This window comes from Magallana gigas, chromosome 8 (assembly GCF_963853765.1).
Source record: "Magallana gigas chromosome 8, xbMagGiga1.1, whole genome shotgun sequence".
NCBI lineage: Eukaryota > Metazoa > Mollusca > Bivalvia > Ostreida > Ostreidae > Magallana > Magallana gigas.
Window position 1 is genome coordinate 7,676,901 of NC_088860.1, and position 21,296 is coordinate 7,698,196.

Below are 21,296 nucleotides of genomic sequence, written 5' to 3' on the forward strand. Positions count from 1 at the left end.
CGTGAAATATTCGAAGATGCATTCCTCACAAAAACAATGGTGACATTTCGTAAATGCAACAGGCTTAGTCATTTCATCAAGACATATAATGCAGACACCTTTGTTGTGTTCAGCAACTGGTTTTATTATATCCTTCAATTTAACCGTCTGCTCCCTTGGCAGTACTCTCCAATTGTAGATATATTTGAAAGGCCTGGAATCAAACTTTGTTAGTTTTGTATTTGCATCACCACTTTTAAACAACGAGTGCTTGGAATCCATCGGACGTATATTTGTTATAAGCATTTGGGTAAACTCATCTCGCATGTTGACAAGGTGGATTTGTGTGATTTGTTTAGGACAGTGTATGGCAAATTTCGCAATCGCCTTCAGCATCAGAGTACAAAGATTCTGAATGGAATGTTGGTCCTGAAGTGTACCTTTAATGTAACAAATATATATCAACAAAGAAAACAACTAAACGTTTGTCAAATGAAAATGGTGAATGAATATGTATGTTACCTGCTCCAAGAAGTGGCAAAACGATTTAACAAAATCCCTTTGTTTTCTTGGTCCGTACTAATTGTTCAGAACGTGCATCTATTTCTCTTAAGATTGAGTATATACAACTATTGTATTGCATCTTGCATGCTTGAGATAATGGACGCGTTCTCGAAAAGGCAGCAATAATAGCATGACAGATTGTTTTAAAGTTTGTGTTGTATCCTGGTGATATAATGGTCGTAAATTGTGGATAAGGCGCATTTTTTCGGAGGTTAGTGTGCTCATTTGCATATGTCGTCCCTCCTTTGGATAAAAGAGTGGCTGCTATCCCACCCTTTCCAGTGAAATGGGGATTCTCGCAAGAAACTGCAACATCTATGCCCTCTAATGATCCCAGATCTTGTGTGTAAATAAATACACGAATGTTTTTGATATCTTTTGTGAAATGGTCGGGGTTAACATTTCCCTCAGAGTTCGCATTGACTGATTTTGCATTAGATATTTTTTCTATGTTTTGTTTTTTTTCAGTCGGTTTCGAAGAATTTGAATTTTGTGCATCGGTTAATCTCTCTTTTTCTGTGTCTGATTCCTGCTTTTCGTGACTTGAAACTAACCAATATGGATCGATGACCCTGTCCATGGTGAGATATTGGTTATACGTTTCATGAACTGCAACCAGGACATCTGGTGATAGGTCAACAATGTGTAACTCTTGGAGAGAGCCAAACGTATTGTGCATACTGAAATCAAACGCACCTTTTAAATACATGGCTGCGCACAGAGATTGTGGAACTTTGAAAATACCTATAAAAAATGGTTAAATTATTATGACATATATAATTATAACATTTATCTTGTTTATCTTTTTATTAAAGATTTATAACTACGTCTCATAAAAATAAAGCAAAACGTTAGAATCGGTATACCTGAACTTATGGTAGGCATGGCAACTGTTCTGACTCTACATTCTTTAGCTTTTTCCAAAAGATTTGTAATTGTTTTTGCCAAATCGTTCAAACACTTTACTTTATCCTTGTAATCCCACCAAGCTGGTCCGACAACATGAATAATTTTCTTAAACTTTAGCTTTCCGGAACTAGATGCAAAGGCTTTTGATACAGTCAATGATTTATTTTTCTTTATATAATCTTTGCATTCTCTTGTCATATCTGGACCTGCTCTTTTTGCAATGGCCTCGGCTACACCCGCTCCATGTGACAGTTTGTCGTTTGCAGCATTGACGATAGCGTCAACATTAGTTTCTAATAGATCATGTTGGTATATTTTTATTTTAAATCCCTCGGGAGAAACTATCTCTACCTTATCCGGAAATGAAAACGCCTTCGATACCGTTTCTTTCACAACTGAAGATGCATCATCTTTGATGTTACAAACATCACATTTTACACTGATCTCTTTGTCTTCTAATTGTCTATCTTTCATTTTGTTTGCCGACTCTGTGTCATCATTAGACATTGTGTGATTTAATTTCTTTCTTCCTATCGTACTTTCTTTCTTTGATTTTGAGTCAGACTTTACTATAGACTTGGCTTGTACACCCTCTTCTAAATTCTGTCTTTTTTCATCCTCGTGTTTAGCAACGCTGCTATTCTTTAGTTCCTCCGAGTTTCCTTCTTTGATTTTATGATCATGCTGACGGAGGGTCCCCGATCCGTTTACTTGATCATGCTTTGCTTCGGCTTGAGTTTGATCAACTTTTTCATTTTTATCTTCATTCTTGGGCAATTTACTTTGGTCTGCAATTTCAGTGGTTGTACTTCCCAACTGAACAGGAACATTAATTTCTGTTCCTTCCGTTATTTCACTGCGTTCACTTGCCATTGTGTTATATTTTTCTTCTGCATTTTTCAATGCCTCTGGTGTGGGTGCACAGAGAACGCGGCTTGTTTGATCTTCAGATAGTTCAGACGTGACATCACCATTGCTGCATATCGTCTTCAAGGCTTTGTCAGCCTTATCTTTTTCTTTAGAATCCTTGCCAGAATAGAGCTCTGTTTCTTGATTTTTTTTCTGAGACATTTCTGATGAATGGTTTGCTTTCTTTTTGTTGTCTGCAATTTAAAACATTTAAAAGCATTTCTCGAAACTTCATATGTCTTTTGTTAATTTACTAGACTTATCAAATTAACAAACGCAAAACCAATTTTGTTTTCCATAACTAATATCTAGATCAAAATATTTTAAAATTTTGTTAATTTTTTACATATTTGCTGTAGCATTTACAGAAATGCTACAGCAAATAATCTTGGTGCATTTTTTTCTTTGATAATTATTTCCGTTTCAAAGAATTACATGTTGTAACCCAAAGTTCATCGTCGGTGACCCACGTGTGATTCACATCGATTCTCTCCATTATCACTTGAGGGAACTTGTGGACTCAAAACCGTAGTTTGCGACGATGCCCAAAGTTATTTACATGGATTTCAATATGCAAGTGAAATAAAAAGCAAATCAACTATAATCTTATCAAGGCATTATACATCTTTGGGAAACGAACTATTTTATTTTAAAAATGTCACCCTACATTTGATCTTTTGAATATTTTTATGCTAAACTGGTCGTCTTATTGTATATAAAGGATATGTTATTATCATTATCAAAGAACTTATTGTTTTATGCGCAGAGGATCTAGAGGGAAGTCCGGGGGTCCGGACATCCCTTCCTCTTTGAAAATTTTCAAAATTATTAAAATCTCAGTAAAATTACGGAAAATAGGCATCAGATCCGGAACATTTTCTGGATCTGCGCAAGGATTTAAATCACTGATGGATCTCATCAACACACAGAAATCAAGTGCTATACATATAAGTAAGGCAACAGAAATAGTTCGTAGGCAATTGTTTTAATTAACACGATTTCTCTACTCCCCACAACCCGGGTTGCAAAGCAGTGTGACACTTGTTACATGTGTGTGTGTGTGTGTGTGTGTGTGTGTGATAAATAGTTAACAAAATAATGTATATTTGCATGAGAAGTCCAATTTCAATCTGCAAATATATTCATAAATTTATAAATTACAAGAATACATCATACAAAAAAGTTTATTTTCGATTAAACCTCAAAATTCAGTAAATACCTTTTTATCCTTGGCATAAAGGCTCTCTTTGTATTGATCTTGTATTCGATGATTTAGAGTAAATTTATTCTTAATTATTCTACTTTCTGTTTGAATCTTGTTTAGTGGGAAGTCCCAGTTATTTTAAAATCCCTTCTCATTCTCAAAGCGGAAGTCTTTTTAGTATTTTTGCCAACTCTGATACTAGAATAGAATAATCGTCGTCGTAGATGTATTTATTAGGTACAAGTTCTTGAGAAGTTAAAGTTTGGGTGAGATGTCTATACATACAAAACAAATTTCAAACATAATATTAATAACGAAGATTAGTTTCTTAACAGTTTCATCATTTTAAAGTAAAACACGCTTATAACAAAGTGCCAGAGACGGGCGATTTTACTTCGTTAACAGTGTAATTCGTTATATCCGTCAAGATTACAAATACAACATGTAATAAAGTCATCGGACAATGATATTACTTCGCTGCAAGCGTAAGTTCATTGTAAGTGTGTTCGCTATAACCGAGTTTTACTGTGGTTTATACGAAATATATGGAGTACATGGGTAACATGGGTAATAATATCCAACAAAGTTGTTTACATATAGTTTAGAGACTAAAAAATTATATGTCTGAACTCAAATTAAAAAATATATTAATTTGATAGATTTCTTGTATTTATCTCTTGATTTGAAAAATTACGTTTTCTGAATATTTTTCCTAGCGTGTTTTCTCGTCAAATTTAAAAAAGGGACTGAGGAAAACTTTGTTTCATTGTTTCATACAATGAATAATGGGCTTGATTCTCTTCTTTTTTCGTATCTTTCTCTGCTTTGTGTATCTAAATATAGCAATAGCTTGTTTCTAAATTGATTTCTCTTTAGATTATTTTGTCAATTATCCCAGCACACCTGCGAATTTTATCGTTTTTAATTTAGACCACGTGGTTGTATTTGACCCTTTCAGTTTAGTAGTAAAAATAGTGTCTCGTGTTTATAGTCTATTTTCTAGAATCTAGATACTTGTAGTCAAATATTAAATCTAGAGGTTTATTGATTTTAACATTTTTTTTGTTTTAACTTTATCTCCATTATTTCTGGATAAAATGAGTTCTAGAAATAAATGTGACAATAGAAAATATGTTTTTTATGCTCTTGCAACAATTAACATGCTTAGTAGCGATCCCCCATAAGGATTATGGATTTTGGATCCGCGCCTGACCTAGTAATAGCATCAATAGTGAAACAAACAGTAGGTGCGTTCAGAGTTCACCAGATTGTTACCAACGGCAAGTTCGGTCACCAATGTCTACAAATGGTTCCCAATGGTAGCAATTGGTTACCAATGTTGACCATTGGTGTACTTTCAATTTCAAATGAGGTCACCAAATCTACCTGCAGCCTAGAGCTTAGGCAAGTTTGGTAGGTGACGCCATTATGCTAATTCAACATGGCGGGTTATAAGATGCCTGAGCATAGGATATATGCATATCTTATTGAATGAATATTTTGAAGACAATCTAAGATAACTGAGGGCTTCTAAAACCCGCTTCTATATCCAGAAACATTACATTATTATAGAAAGTGTGTGATAGAGAACCGGCATTTTGATATTCGAGCTTGGACTTTCGGTAGGACGTTACTATTTCTTGCATCAAATCAAGTTAAAAGCATGTTGATATCGAGTGAAATATACACAGATTGCGTAGAAATTGCTTTATATTTAAGCCAGACAAATGTTGTTGATTTCAAAGACCCATGGCTGAGTGGCCAACAAAGAAATTATTGATAAGCCTATGTCACATTGCTGTTTGATACAACTACAGAAAGTCCGAGCTCTTGTTAAAATTGGTTCTTATTAATATATTTTTTTGCTGGCGTTAAATATTTATTATCAATTTTGCAATTAATCTTTACTTTCGTTGTATTAATGATATTTAGCATAATAAATCACTCAATGAAGCTGTTTTAAAGGAAAACAGTCACACTTTATAGAGGAAAGGTATTTTGTTTTGTTTTCAACTGTTTTATATGTTCAGATGGTTATAATTGGTAACCAATTGTAACCAAAGGCTACCATTTGTTTGAATTTGACAAAAAATCGTTCATGGTACTACCTATACAAATTGCTACAAATGGCAGCATTTGGTGACCACTGGCTACCATAGTTCATCGATGGCAACCAAATGCTGCAAGCGGTAAATCTCAATTTCACCAACGGTACAACCCTGAACGCACCTTATATTATTTCATGTAGAATGTTTCTAGAAATTTGTTCAAAAGAGACACCCATTCATTTTTAAAAAAAAGCATGGTAAAAGCTTCAAACATGACTAGCCTATGTTTTTATTAAGCAACCCAATGTTTATATTTTCAACCACATGTAGAGTGGTTGAACATGAACAATAACTATGCTCTGGGTATCATCGTTTAGTTTAAATAACCGCTAGATGACGAAATAAGACATATATCTTACTTTATTTTCATGTTTTAACTTAAATCAAAGTCTGTTGTGATATATAAAACGACCAGTTATTACGTACCTTGATAATATTATCCGAACACTTATACTTCCGCTCGAAATCTCACAGGAACTGAACAAATCTCGGAGATATCTCTTGAACTTTCATTCGAGCACCTCTGGATTCATTGCATACTTAGCAACGATAAAGAAAATATTCCGGACACATTCGCAGGGGTGCCCAGCAGAGTCTTTAAATCACTAGTAACTAGAATTATCTTAATTAATCAAAAACAATTCTTTATCTTAATACTTCGAGAATATAATTGGATTAGAACATTGTTCCACATTATTTTGAGTTTTATTCCCTGTTTAAAATTTTAAAAAACCCTCCCATCCAATAATGGTCTTCTCCGACTTTCATTGGTTAATGGATATAAAACTTTGATTGTCTTCTGACTTGGCCGATTACACGTTGATCTAAAGATATGCATAGCATTCACAAACAAGCATTCTGAGAGTATTGCATAAACAATACACGTCCCCTACCGGTTTGTAGAAATTTGTGAAAACAATGCATTGTTATGCAGAATATCATTTCTTATCGTCTGTTTACCGACCCGATAACGAACCCGATTGTAATAATACAAAAAACCCTGTCGATTAAATTTACAACACAATGCTTGACACTATTTAACAGAACTTATTTGTTTGTAAAAAACAATAAAAGGAATGGTCCAAGTAATGCACGATATTATTACTGACAACATACTTTCCTCGTTTGTTTGATACACACCGAGCCCGATAACGAACCCGAACATTAAAGAATTGGAATATAAACAACTAGTTTTCTCGAAAAATGTCAACCAGACGCTACAAAAGTGTAAACTTGATCTGAAGTTTAACATTTTGAAGCTGTTCAGCAAATTTCATATTATTCCTCAAACGCATAAAGAAAAAAAGTGTGGAAAACTGAAGTGGGACAGACAGACGGACGGACGGACTGACGGACGCAGAGGAAAGCTATAGTCTCCTCCGGTGAAAACCGGTAGGGGACTACATGTAATAACATTTATTCGGTGTATCACCTTGTAAAAGTTTCAACCCTCATTCCCAAATACTGGTAGCCTCCACTTACCCAAAGTTGGAAAATTATTATATTCTTTATACTGGTTAAAACACAATTGGTTGCATCGACCGCAATTTCAAACATCAATCTTTCAAAAGTATGTTTTATATTCGTTACAGGATAAACTTTTAAGTTTTAATGTATGACCTCGTCCTGTTCTCATTGAGTCATGGTTTGAACAAAACTTTGTATGTTTCATATCTCAGATATTAGATATCACATCTGTACTAACGGTTTATCAGGCTTAGAAAAAACATCAATTTTTTTTTATATTTTCCAAACTATTATTCTTTAAAAAAATAGAACCATTGACCTTTATTTGACCATTGAATTTTTCTAGGGATTTTCTCATGTTTTGTTGAAAAAGGGAACGACCGATGGACAACAGATAATAAGAAAAAGCTTAATTGGTCCTTTAATCAGGTAACAGAAATCCAACCAAAAAATGTATATTATATTTTTAATATAACGTGCACATATGTAAACATGCAAACACTTTGTGTGAAAATTTTAACTTGGAAAAATACCACATATAACAATAAAACAACAAAAAATCAAACAAAACATACTAGAAGAATTATAATTTTGAAAAAAAAACCTTCATACCACAAAAAATTTAAATGTCAACGACTAAGATTTAAAAAAAAAAAAACAAGAGGCCCATGGGCCACATCGCTCACCTGAGGAACAATAGGTATGATAAAATCAGCTTAATGGAGTCATAATACAAACTATCTGGACAATATACAATAATACATGTAGATCCTGTATAAATAAAATCCATTTTCCCCTGGATATTCTTATGTTTATAATCATTAGTCCCTTTTCTAACAGGATGATTTTATAGTCATATCATATGTTGAGTATTGCAGTTCTCAAAAAGATCCTTAACAATAGTTTATATATGGGATATAAACGTACATCAACCTCTGAACCTTCTCGTGAGGCCAAAGAATTGTCCTGGGGCCAAAGTCTTAACAATTATAAAGAATCGTTTCATTGATTAGTTTATGAGAAGATTTCTAAAGATTTACCCTATATATTCCTTTGTTAAGCTTAGATCCCCCATTGTGGCCCCACCCTACCCCTGGGGATCATGATTTTCACAGCTTTGAATCTACACTACCTGAGGATGCTTTCACACAAGTTTCAGCTTTACTGACTGATTGGTTTCTGAGAAAAAGATTTTTAAAGATTTACTCTGTTTATTCCTATGTAAAACATCGACCTCCCATTGTGGCCAAAACCTACCCCCAGGGTTATGATTTTCACAACTTTGAATCTACACTACCTGAGGATGCTTCCACACAAGTTTCAGCTTTCCTGGCTGATTAGTTTCTGAGAAGAAGATTTTTAAAGATTTACTCTATATAATCATATGTTAAACTTCGACCCCCCATTGTGGCCCCACCCTACCCCCAGGGGTTATTATTTTCACGACTTTAAAACAACTTTGCATATACACTACCTGAGGATGCTTCCACACAAGTTTCAGCTTTGCCGGCTAATTAGTTTCTGAGAAGAAGATTTTTTAAGATTTACTCTATATTCCTTTGTTAAACTTCGATTGTGGCCCCACCCTACCCCCGGGGGTCATGGTTTTCACAACTTTGAGTTTACACTACCTGAGGATGCATCCACACAAGTGTCAGCTTTCCTGGCCGATTAGTTTCTGAGAAGAAGATTTTTAAAGATTTACGCTATATATTCATTTGTTAAACTTCGACCCCCCATTGTGGTCCCACCCTCAGGTGAGCTAAAAAGGCTAAGTTTACAATACAATAAGTTGTTAAAGTTGGTTTCTGGAAGAACAGACTTTGAAAATTTTCTTAATAAATATTGACAAATTTTTTACTTTTTTAATCTTTAGTTTTTAAGATATGTGTACAAACATAGAATTGTGAGCAAATCTCTGTATCTTGCTTATAATTCGAAGCTTAACACTCAAATATGGTTAGTAAATAGAAATTGTAAACAATTAAACACAAGAAACATTCACTACATGTATAACAAATAAAGAACACAATTTATTTTTTCGAAAAGAATCATATATATACATGTATATACCTACAAATTTCCGTCAGCGATATCAAACTATTTAAACTGAATAAACTCGAGAAAATGCCGAGCATCTCAACAAAACCTATTGCATTAATCCATCATTACGCAAAAGATAATGCCGAATTACCGATAGAATGAATTGTATTTCAGTAGGCACCTACCCCATCATCAGATTTTGCTTACATGTAATTTGCGCACGTAAACAGTGAACTGCTTGATTTACCGAAGTCTCTGTTTGATTTAATACGTAAAAATCACGAAATACAGACGATAGTTTCCAGGTTACAAAGCATAAATAATGAAAACGAAACGAAAATCAGAACAAGCGAACACCAACGTCATGTGTGAAAACTGTCAACGCATTGAAATATTTAGCCTCAATTTACTTCACAAAATCGGCACCAATATATTTTGCATGTTTCAAAATTTCCCTTCATACGCGAACTGTTGCACAACAAGCAAATTCATCATAGTCAGATCGACCCTTTTTCGTATAATGGCATGGCTGCTTTAAACAAAGAACCTCGTTAAAGAAGTATGGAATACGAGTCTAGGTAAAATGGGTATGCAAACCCGGGCCGTGGCAAAATAAAAGCCGGGGCAGATCGGCAATCGTCAATTCCAAATACGCATTATTTTGCAGCAATATTTACAGCGAATACAAATATACTAGTCCATCAAATATCCTGAAATTTTAATGAGATTGGCAGATTAATAACTGCCAATCTTTTGTTTTGCCCTGGCCAAGTCTTGCCTACCCATTTTACCGGATGCCGAGCCTGAAGCTATTAAACTGATTGAAAGACGCCTTTCCTTTATTATTATTTTCGTAATAAGTCAGATTTGAAACAGAATTACCCCTTAATTTTTGCAATTTATATTTTCCTTCCCATTAGGATAATCTATACTAAACTACGTTGAATTTGCCTCGGTAGTTCTTGAGAAGAAGATTTTTAAAAATGCACCCCCCTTTTTCTACAATTTCAAGGTTTTCTCCGCTTTGAAAACAGATCGGACTTTTATTTCTGCAATTTATATTCGCCCTCCCATAAAGATGCTTTGTGTCAAATGTGGTTGAAATTGGATAAGCGGTTTCAGAGAAGAAGTTCAAAATGTAAAAAGTTTACAGACGGACAGACGGACAGACAGACGGACGACGGACAAAATGTGATCAGAATAGCTCACTTGAGCTTTCAGCTCAGGTGAGCTAAAAATAATGTACAAGTTAACTTGTCTAAAATGTAATCAAAGTAAAAAATCAAAACATTTATAATCTGTAATACATGTTTAACTATTTGTGCACTTTAAGAAACTAAACGATATGAATTCAATATATAACAAGTGAATATTGCATGTATATATAACAATACAAACTCTAATATTTGCCATGATTAAAATCCGGTGACTGAAAACAATATAATCTCAACTTTTAAAGGTTTCAAAAAACCAATCCATGATCCATTATTCAAAGTAAAATAATCCACATATGATATGCTCAAGGTTTGTATGGAGGTTAGTTTTTCTCCCCTACTTTTTATCTTTTGCAGGTTTTCTCTCTTCCACTTGAACCGTGATCCCCTTGGCTTCTAGCTCTTCTCGAACACGCTCAAGATAATCAGGGTCAGGGTAACCAAACCTACCAGGAAAATTAAATGAAAATAGACGTATACAAGACACATGATTTTAATGGACTTTGTTTTATATTTGATATACCTTTCCGGTCCGCCACTCGTCCTGGTTTTGTGATGAATATCATTCCACGTCACGACATTATTACGTCCCGTGGTTCTAGAGAAACCAATGGTGAAAGTCAGGCCCTGCTTAAAGGCTCTCTCCAGCATGTGTAGAACCGTGGTACCCTTCTCATTAACGGGTAAATAGGCCGTCCGCCGGGTCCCCTTGTAGGGATATCCCGGATTTGGGTGCCACTCCTGTGATAGATAAAGTAACATTTACATTACTTAAATAGTTTTTGTGCACGATATCTTGAAATAAAAAAATGTACTTTATTACCTCTTGATTCCCATCTGGAAAGTCATACATTATAACCCAGGTGTCCTTGCAATCTTCTCCAGGAAGTTGTATTTTCTCTTTGAAAATGGTGGCGGTCCCATTTTTAGGTTGATCGCCATATATTTTCCCGTACATTGTATTACAAACGGGACAAACCGGTTTTTGTGAAAAAAACTCGCCAATACATTCTTCACAGAAAATGTGATGGCAGCTCTTTAGTGACACCGGGTTTATGAATGATGTCAAACAGATAATGCAATCATCCTCCTCCGTATTTGGCATTGGAGATGTAAAATATTTTCTAAAATCTCGTGTATCTTGATTTGGTTCCTCGATTTTCCAGATGAAAATAGGGACACTTGTTTCTCGTCTTTCATCCGTTATTCTTAATGATGCAGACAACGGCCGTTTAGTTGGCGGGGGATCTCGAGATCTATGAAAGTCGTTGGCAGATTCATCCATAAAAACCTTTGTAAAAGCCCTGTGCGTTTCCTCATTGAAACTAACCAGATGAACTTCTTTTAATGCACTTGGATATCTGAAGAAATTTTGAATTCCTTGATATACATAGGAACACAGAATCTCTAAACATCGAGGGTTTCTTAGGGCACCTAAAAAAGAATCATGATATTATTTGTCAAAATCTTGTATTTACGTTCAGTGTATATTTCCCCTTATTTTTGCATTGGAATCTGCGACATTTAATTGTCTATGAATCACTATGCTAATTCATGCGCCATGATCACAGATCTATACACATGTTTTGAGTATATTTATTTTTGTAACATTAAATGAAACTTTCAATCTTACATAACCAATTTGATTTGTACTTTTGAAAAACAATCATTAATATAAATCTACTACTTAATTAAATAGATTTTTCTCCACAAAGTTTCTCGCACTATATTTTTTGTCGCGGAAGCTAACTAAATAACATGTTAATATGGTTGTCCAATGTATGTTTCATATTCCTGACTAAATGCGCATATAATGGTTTTATAGCGGCGATACACAATATTTCATACAAATAGACATAGTATGAAGATATAAATATAATAGCATTGAATGCTTATTTTTGGATGTCGTCGGTCCTATGACACACCAAGCGGTGCGTGCAGTATCTAATTTGTCTGCACCGTTTGGTGTGTCATTGGACCGACGACACCCAAAAATAAGCATTCAATGCATAAATGTAGTCTGATGTAAAACATAATAATTCAACACAATAAAAATCACATAATGCTTTTGTTCTCGTTATATATCGAGTAGTCTTCAGATAAAAGTGCAAAGAATAATAATAATAATAGCAATGAATTTTACATACCAGCTCCTAACAGTGGCATTGCTATTTTATCGAGATTTTTTGATTTTTTGTCTGTGGTACACAAATGATTTGCATGTTGAAGAATTTTCAACGTAGTTAATCTAAGATCAAGTAATTCATGTGTTTGAGGTTCAACTGATTCCAAAAACCGACCAACTACAGCGTGTATTACAAATCTGTAGTCTAGTTTTCCAGCATTCGAGACTCTAAAGGAACCATTTTCAAGACGCCGAATTCCTAATTCACGACGAATTTGATCATGTGTTTTTTCATAAGATGATCCAGCACTTCGTAATATACTTTGAGCTAATTTACCATTTCCTGTGAATGCACTATTTTCGGCGGATACAAGGGTTCCAATTCCTTTCAACTTTACCAGATCATCTCTGTATATCAAAATCTTCACTCCGCTTCCCATCTCAAAAATAGGTTTTTTACTGTCATGTTTTAGAAGTCTACAGAGATTTTGTGATGAGTCTTTTTCAGATGTTTTTGCTTGTTTTGAAGCATTTTCTCCGGTTACTTTTTCATTGTATTTCTTCAGAATGGCTTTCGGCATGATCAGTTTTGGGTCTTCTGTAAATGATTGGTATGCTTTGCAAGTGAGGTTTAATACTTCATCCGAGAGATCTACAACATGAACCTCTTGAGGAATTTTTTTCTTCATGAAATCGTAATCTACGATGGCTTGAACGTACATCGGGGCACATAGTTCTTTGGGAACTCCAAAAATACCTGCACAATAAATTCCACAAACAGTTAATATTTTCAATATATTAAAACAAAAGATTGTTATGAAAAGAAAAAATAAATATAAAGTTATGATTTAACCACTTGCATAAATTTTGGATCTAAAAGAAAAGTTGAGCATTGAAAGGTTGAAAGCATACTCAAAACGATGGAAGGTGTACAGTGCATAAAAATATCTTACCTGAGCTAACTGGAGGTATGGCAACAGATTTAATTTTCTCTTTTTCCGATGTATCCAAGACCTTTCTGATAGTGACATAGAGATCCTCCAGACATTTTATTTTGTGACTGTCATCATATGATGCCCACTGTGGTCCCACAGCGTTAATGATACATTTAAAAGGCAATATTCCCGGAACGGTTATTTCATTTTCTGTTTCTTTAATTCTTTTGTTTTTCTTTATGATTTTTTTGCAATCTGATTCAAACTTTGGTCCTGCTGCGGTTGATATGATATATGCGCATCCACCGGTGTTGGCTAAATCCTCGTTTGCTGGATTAACTATAGCTTCGACAGGCGCAGAGGTGATATCTTGAACATATACCATGAATCTCAAGCCATTTTTAAGCCGTACATCTAATTTGCTTTCTGTATGAGAAGGTTTATTGTGTACAAGAGTAGCCTTCTCTGTTCGCAAAGATCCAGCTTGGTTTTTTGAGCTTTCCTGTTTTTGTTTTGTTTGAACGTTTCTTTGATCTCGCTGCGAGATGTTTTGACGAGGAGAGCTTTTTACTTTTGCTTCTTCGTCCACATACTTTCCTTCTAATACTTTAATTTCTGTTGCTCCTACTAATTTTCCCTGTAGCGATTTTTCGAATTGTCGTCCAAGTAATTGATTAAGCTCCGACATGCAATTTTTCATTAACGATGGTGTTCTCGTCTTCATTCGAAACAGGCGGGCATTATTTACTTGAGATTCCGTGAAGTATACTGTATTACTCTCTAGATGTTTACGCACCTTTTCAATTTCATCTTCCCTATTATTATCTACTTTGAATACATCGTTTTGAACTTTACTACACATTTTGATGATTTGTTCTTTTTTGTTTTCCGCGTAAGAAGGACCTTTGTTGCTGGAGATTTTAACTTGCTGATTTGCTTTGTCGATTTTTATTGTAATGCAGTCATCTGCTGCATCAAAACGTTTCAGGTCTTCTTCGAAAAGTGCTATGAGTACTTTGGCATTTTCCTTTTCAATTGTCTGCTAGAAAGTTGAACAGATATAATAAATCCTTACTTTCTCCCTTAAAATCACTCCACAATTTAATACCTTCTCTTCCGTTTTGCTATGATATTCAGGGTGTCTAATAACTTTACTTAACATATAATTCATATTTTCAGATGAATGGGAAATGAAAAAGTTGTGAAAAACACCTATCCATTAAAACTCATTCACAAATATGATACAAAGATATGTAATATGTGTGCAACTTAAACTTACAATTCCTACATGACTCATGTGTGTCGAAGATTCTCCCTTTTTTGGCAGCGTTCTTGGTATTTTTTCTTTATTCATTATGCAAAATTTGTCTGATATCTGAAAGTAAAGAGAATGAAATGTACGTTTGAAATGTATTTACATCCATTGAGCATGTTCATCTCTATTTCTTACATGTATATAATATATAAACAATCCGATTGTGGTTCATGGCGCTTTATTGATACCGACAGTGGAAAAATCTACACAAACCAGTTCTAACCAGTTTATCGATCGATTATTCGATCGATCGAATTTTCAGTAACTTAGAGAAGAAAAAAAAGATCACGGAGTGCACGAAATAATCATGATGATATCGGACTCAAAGAAGAATTTGCTATTCTCTTTATCAAACGTATTGATGTACATTAAGTTACTTTTATCTACTCCAAATGGGATTTATTTAATAATTCATTAAGGTAATATGAGAATTTTATTATGCTGCAAAAACCTGCTAGTATGATACGACTGCATATAACTTAAACTTTTATGATAAATAAAATTTGAAAAAATCATTAATTTTTGTCAAGGTAAATATTTCTCTTCTAAGGAATATATAGCAAATCAATTATTGTACATGACGACAGAAACTCAATTTTGCTCCTATAATAAGGCTTCTTAACGGCCTTTTCCACAAAAATATGGCTATAACAGAAATTTAAAAACCACAATATTTTTGTCATTTTATCATTATACAATAAAATGTTATCTTTGATAATTAATGTGGGCTATGAAGATAGACACATTGCAGAAAAAATTACAAGACCCGCTAACACATTATGTTTTGAATAAGCATTTTATTGTTTAAATACTAGCAAATGTTAATAAAAGAAAGTGACGGAGTTTAAAGGGTGATAAAGGATTTAGAGGTATATTTTTGTTCGATGTTCTCCAAATCATATTTTTTCAATTTTAAAATGGTTAGGTATTTAGGTATTTTTAAACATTATATCTTATCCATTTTCTTTTAAATAATAAAATATCAGACTAAAATCGTACCACAAAAGGTAGAAAAAAAATAGACATTGCTATAAAACAATCAATTTAAATTTGCTTTAGAATTCTAAATTGTTGTCCAAAAATGACTGAAAATTTAAATATTCTAACTGGTAACTCAGAGTAGTTCGACGTTTCTATTTTTGTACAAAAACATCCACGGATCCTCAAATTTAACGAGTGGAATAAAGGTCTGACGCCAAGTTTTTTGGAATTTTACTGATCCGTGCACGGAAAATAACCACAAAATTTGCCCCCCCCCCCCAAAAAAAAAAAATATGAAAAAAGATTACAAGAACAATCTTCTCCCTCTCTCTCTCTCTATATATATATACATATTTACATATAGCCTAGTCATTAATTTTTTTTTATTTCTTTACTTTGTAAACGCTTTTTTAAATAGATGGTCGAAATGAAACCGTAACGTATAGCCTACATTATACGCTTTACATTGATTGTCCAAATCCCATGTACAATCAAATATCATGGTTTTTGAGTTGTGTCCCTTTAGCATACAACCCGTACCCGTAAAACAAAAATTACGTTCTTTTGTTGTTACTCTTACCTGTTGTTCATGATATATGAGATAAACAGTTTATTCAACACCCGCCTTACTGTAAATTTTACCATTCATATCCGTCAAAAATTATTCACGGAAGGTAACGTTAGATAACGTTAGCAAATGCACATCCTCAAATAGTTTGTGACAAACCGAAAGTGGAAATTCCAAGTAAACACAGAACGAAAGTAGGCATATTTGAAACATACGCAGGTAAATTTTGAAGACGTGAGAGATCTCAATCACGGTGTTTACATAATTTTAAAGATTATTATAGATGAAGTTGAAATAATTTAAGCAAATTCATCAAATAGTAAGCCAAATTGGCCAAAATGGCCTATATTGAAAAATGGAAGCGCCGAATCTTGCATGTTTTTGCATGTATTTTGAAATAGATCAAGACTTAGTGACCATGTCATTTGCTTTCTTGTTCATACGTAGGCTAATAAGTATACATGTATGAGATGCAAAATGTTGGGAGGGGGAGGGAGGGCATTTCTAAAAAATAATGTACAAACTGATAAATGAGTGGAATACGGAATCGTGAAATTCTTAAATAGCGCAAGATTATTGTACATTTGGCTTTGAATAATGTGCAAGTTATTGTGCATTACCACAAGAAAATTTAGTTTCCTTTATGGTGTCACCAGTTAACAGATGTGTGACTGTCCGTCAATATATCGGGTCACAACAGCTCAGTGGTTAGAGCGCTGGTACTGGTATTGTTCGCCAGAGGCCCTGGGTTAGAGTTCCGGTTAAGACTTGACTTTTCACCACCTGTCACATTTGTATTTTGGAACCTGAAATAGGCCAATGATCACATTAATATTCCTGCTTGACTTCATGCATATTTTGTTCTACAGATCAAGTCTAGCTGTCTGTCCTTCCATCTGTCCGTCTTTCTGTCTGTCTGTCAATTGTGTCTGGTCTATATCTTTGTTATGAGGAAACATTGGAAGTTCCTACTTTGCACAAAGATTGCTTATGACCTGAGAGTGTGTCATGATTTTGACCCAAGGTCACTTACAGGGGTTATGCATTTTTTCTGCAATGTCGCCACCTTCTGTTCATATCCCAAATGAATCACCAAAGAAAGCATTTTATTGTTTAAGTATTGCTATAGTTAGTTAACAGTTAGTGAAAGTGAAATGAACCAAATAATTCACATGGCTGCCTATATATCAGAAGACAGCCATTTTTCATCTTGAACTTTTTAAAGGTGTTATCAAATAAAAATACTCTTCCAAAGAAGTTTTCAAAATTTTAATTATGGTCCAACTAATTACACCTTGAATTTTGCATTGAAGTCAATAGGCAACGTATGTTTTATTAAGATATTGTTAAAAGTAACTTATGATTCGTAAAACTCTCTTGGTTAATACCTGCATTACCTTTAATATTATTAAAATATGAAATAAAATGATTCAATTACCGCATATGTTTTGACAAAATTAAAATTTTCCTTTTTCCATTAAGGGGAGATGACTCTTTAGAAAATTTTAAGGTGCAAAATGACCGGCTCCTTATATGTTGTCTGCATGTCTAACTTTGATAGTTATATAGCAATAAATATTTAACTATTTTAAAATGATTCAAAATTGTTCAATATCCCTTCATTATACATTGAGGTCCTTAAAACATGTGCAGTCCATAGACTTCAATGTAAAATTCAATGGGAAAATAATTGGAAAATAATAAAAATTTTGAACATTCCTTTCGTGGAGTATTTTTTAACATGATAATATTAATTGTCTTTAAGAATATTAGACCATTCATTTATTAGTTACAAGATGTGGTCATTATACATTAAATACCTTAAGTGCTTGTGGGTGGAGGATGTATAGTGACCTTGAACCAATTTTCTAGATCAAAAGTTTATGTTGAATAACCTCCTCGTAAAATCCTTATGTAAAACGTATCTCCTTTTGGCTAACTCAGACAAATAAATTACATACAGGTTAATATGACTATTAACGAATGAATGATTGTAGATGAAGATGTGAGTTCAGTGCCTTGATTCAAAATGGCAAGAGCTAGAACAGAAGAAGACATGGAGGTAGACATGGAGGTAGACGGTGTGTCATCAACTGTACCAGGTATTAATTATGAAGTTGTTAGTATGATATTAAAACTACCACACCTGATGCAGGACTAATCAATGATTAATCAGCATTTACAGTATACTCTTTTGAGAAGTGGATAGGCATAACCTACATCCATGTGGATGTAGGCTGATGCCTGTCCACTTCTGAAAAGAGAATGCATTTACAGGAGAAATACTGCCTACTTTACTGATTAAAATATGATCTAATGACTGCAAAATCCTTTATGCAGTCAATATCCACTCCAGTAATAAAACATACTTATCCTGTATGTTTTTTTTTCTCAACAAAATGAATTGACCAGGGGTCATATTTTACATCATCCGTTATTTATTTTTTAGGACCCACCTACAGTTGGGTAAGTATTTTATATCAAATTATACAGCAGTTTTAATTTTAATGTATATTTTATTATTCAAGTAAGATACAAGATGTAGATATTTAATATTTGTTATAGTCTAATCCTAGAAGCCTGACAAAGGGGCACACTGATATGTAGCATGTGTTATACATATCTAACTTCTGTCTTGTACGTCTGTCAGATAACCTCACAGTGAAACAGATAATTTTGACTTACCGGTACATTATTAGTATGAATGATATTATCTGCCAGATTATTTTTTTTGATATTGCACCAGGGAAGTTATGACTTTGATTTTGATTCTGTAAATTTTTATTTAAATATTTCTCATTTTAGTTAGACTGTGCCGTGAGTGGTCCCAAGTTTTTTGATTGTCATTTTGTTTATGAGAATATTGGCTATTTACATCAGTGGAAAATCACAGAAGTTCAGTATAACGTTATAGTACACTTTTGTTCTCAAGAAAAAGAGAAATTGAAAAACAGATCAACTGATATGTTTCCTTATTCATGTACTATTGAACACATCTCTGCTGTTTTGAGTGAGGAAATTAAATGCATAGTAAGAGACATTGAAAAAAAGCTATCACAACTATGGTATGTTGAGATAAATCAGACTGTCTCTGATGAGCTGAGATACTCTATTGATATGAAAAGACGTAACACTTCTGACTGTCTGGTGTGTGATCCAACATTTTTACCAGGAAGAGGATTCCTCATATTCAGTCCATCCTATGATTGTTTGTGTGAAGTTTATAAAGCTGTGTGCAGTGAATTTGAGAGAAAGAAAATGAGGGATGCTGGAACAAATTTTAACATGACAAGGAAGTCATCTGATCAGCCCACATCAGGTTCTTCAGTGTACAGAAGTATTCCAAGCTCGACTTTATCTTCCTCAACTTCATCAAGTGTATCAAACAAGCAAGAAAATGATGGAGTTCTAATTGGTTCATTGAAAGTTAAGGTATACAATGGATCTATACTGGATGCTAATGTGAGAGCCATTGTAAATGCTACTAACAAAAGCTTGACATTTGATGCTGGTGTTTCCAGAGTCATCCGCAAAGCTGCTGGGTCTGTATATGAGATACATTGTAAAACACTTCTCCAAAAAGAAAATTTACTTAGGACTTCAAAGTGTTACCGAAGTCTTCCTGGTGCTCTGAGAGACAAGTTTGAATATATACTGCATGCAGTTGGTCCCTATTGGAATGATTATGGAAAGAAAGAAGAATGTATGTACTTGCTAGCAGATACAGTGACAAATGTGCTGAAGATGGCAGATTCTTCATACATTGCCTCTGTGGCTATGCCTGCTATAAGTTCAGGTAAAGTTTGTAACATTTGTATTTTATTTTTATTTACTTGATATGAAATAAAAAGAAGCTACAAAAACAGACCATTGTAAGAAGCTGGCACATCTTTGCTTCAATTTATTTTTTAGAGAAAGTCCACTCATACTACTGATACTATAGCCTGTCCCAAGTTATTGCTTTCATAACTTTTTGATGATTTTTAATAAAAATACACATACCATGAAAAAAATTAATACAGTTGAAATTGATAAAAGGGAATATATCCAAGATATCTTCATTGAGCAGTTATCATTTTTCTCTCATAAAAGTTCACAGGAAGGAATACAAATTTCTTACGAAGATTTATAATGGGAAATGTGTACATCTTTTCTCTATTCGAAAGTACTCGGGATACCTACGTTAACATCCGGGCTTATAAATGGCTGATGCAATGCAAAATACCATAGACTTTCTATTTTTGGATGTGTATTTAAACTTGAAGCAATAGAGGGGGCGTTCAAAACAGATAATCTGGACATTTTTCATATTAGTGGATGAACGTAGTTTGAGCACAAGGTATTTATATGTATCGAAATATCAAGCAAAAAGTGGTGGAAGCAAAAACTCGTGACAGAGTATAGATATATTTAGACTGGTCATTCATTCAGATGAAATTAATAATTATGTTCAAAATTTGTACAGTAAAATAATTTTATATTGTTTATATAAGAAGAGTATCCCTGCAAAACTAAATATCTCTCTCTCTCTCTCTCTCTCTCTCTCTCTCTCTCTCAATATTTGGAAGTCCTTAGGGTTAATCATGTTTATTTCATAAACCCTTCTAAGTGATCAAAGTGATATCAAGAATCTTACTACATGTATTAACTTTACTTGATCACCTTTTGCAAGCAATGTTTGATTCATTGAGAAAATTTCTAAATGTATGATTCTGTGACAAGAAAAAAGTGTACACTTATGGTGTAATATCTCTCTGATATTAATTTTACCATATATTTTTTGAAAGATTTCATATTGATTTCATGAAAGTCAATATCACTAGATTCAAATGAAACAAAGTTGAAGTAATGAAGCGCTGCTAGATTTGTCAAAAATTGATAATGTACAAGTACATAAAATATAGTAATATTTTTTTAAAAATTAATCCATTGGGGGAAGGGGTATACATGTAGATATTGCCTTATTAAGATTTTG

At 33.7% G+C, this 21,296-nt stretch overlaps 3 protein-coding genes across 6 annotated transcripts in view; 1 reads left to right on the forward strand and 2 right to left on the reverse strand.

Annotated features, from left to right (window-relative positions):
• Positions 1–1,092: 1,092 nt before the first annotated feature.
• On the reverse strand, positions 1,093–6,346 carry LOC105318157 (uncharacterized). Its single transcript, XM_066068961.1, has 4 exons — positions 6,100–6,346; positions 3,581–3,840; positions 1,410–2,555; positions 1,093–1,223 (listed from the first exon to the last, which is right to left on the reverse strand). Exons 3-4 carry the CDS (start codon positions 2,521–2,523, stop codon positions 1,093–1,095), a joined length of 1,245 nt encoding a protein of 414 aa, XP_065925033.1. The 5' UTR covers positions 2,524–2,555; positions 3,581–3,840; positions 6,100–6,346.
• Positions 6,347–10,111: 3,765 nt separating this feature from the next.
• LOC105318158 (protein mono-ADP-ribosyltransferase PARP14) lies at positions 10,112–16,474 on the reverse strand. Of its 4 annotated transcripts, none has more exons than XM_066068310.1 (7): positions 16,396–16,474; positions 14,737–14,832; positions 13,476–14,496; positions 12,545–13,279; positions 11,221–11,831; positions 10,921–11,138; positions 10,112–10,843 (listed from the first exon to the last, which is right to left on the reverse strand). In XM_066068310.1, exons 1-7 carry the CDS (start codon positions 16,396–16,398, stop codon positions 10,735–10,737), a joined length of 2,793 nt encoding a protein of 930 aa, XP_065924382.1. In that variant the 5' UTR covers positions 16,399–16,474; the 3' UTR covers positions 10,112–10,734. The 4 variants fall into 4 exon arrangements, with proteins under 4 accessions (XP_065924382.1, XP_065924381.1, XP_065924384.1 ...); XM_066068309.1 differs by having other exon boundaries at positions 13,476–14,499; XM_066068312.1 differs by having other exon boundaries at positions 16,334–16,474.
• Positions 16,447–21,296, forward strand: part of LOC105325172 (uncharacterized) — a 28,369-nt gene continuing 23,519 nt past the window's right edge. Inside the window, exons 1-4 of the mRNA XM_066068962.1 lie at positions 16,447–16,540; positions 18,319–18,423; positions 18,771–18,787; positions 19,127–20,117. Of these exons, the coding sequence (XP_065925034.1) occupies positions 18,351–18,423; positions 18,771–18,787; positions 19,127–20,117 (1,081 nt within the window). The 5' untranslated portion in view covers positions 16,447–16,540; positions 18,319–18,350. The remainder of the gene's footprint in view (positions 16,541–18,318; positions 18,424–18,770; positions 18,788–19,126; positions 20,118–21,296) is intronic.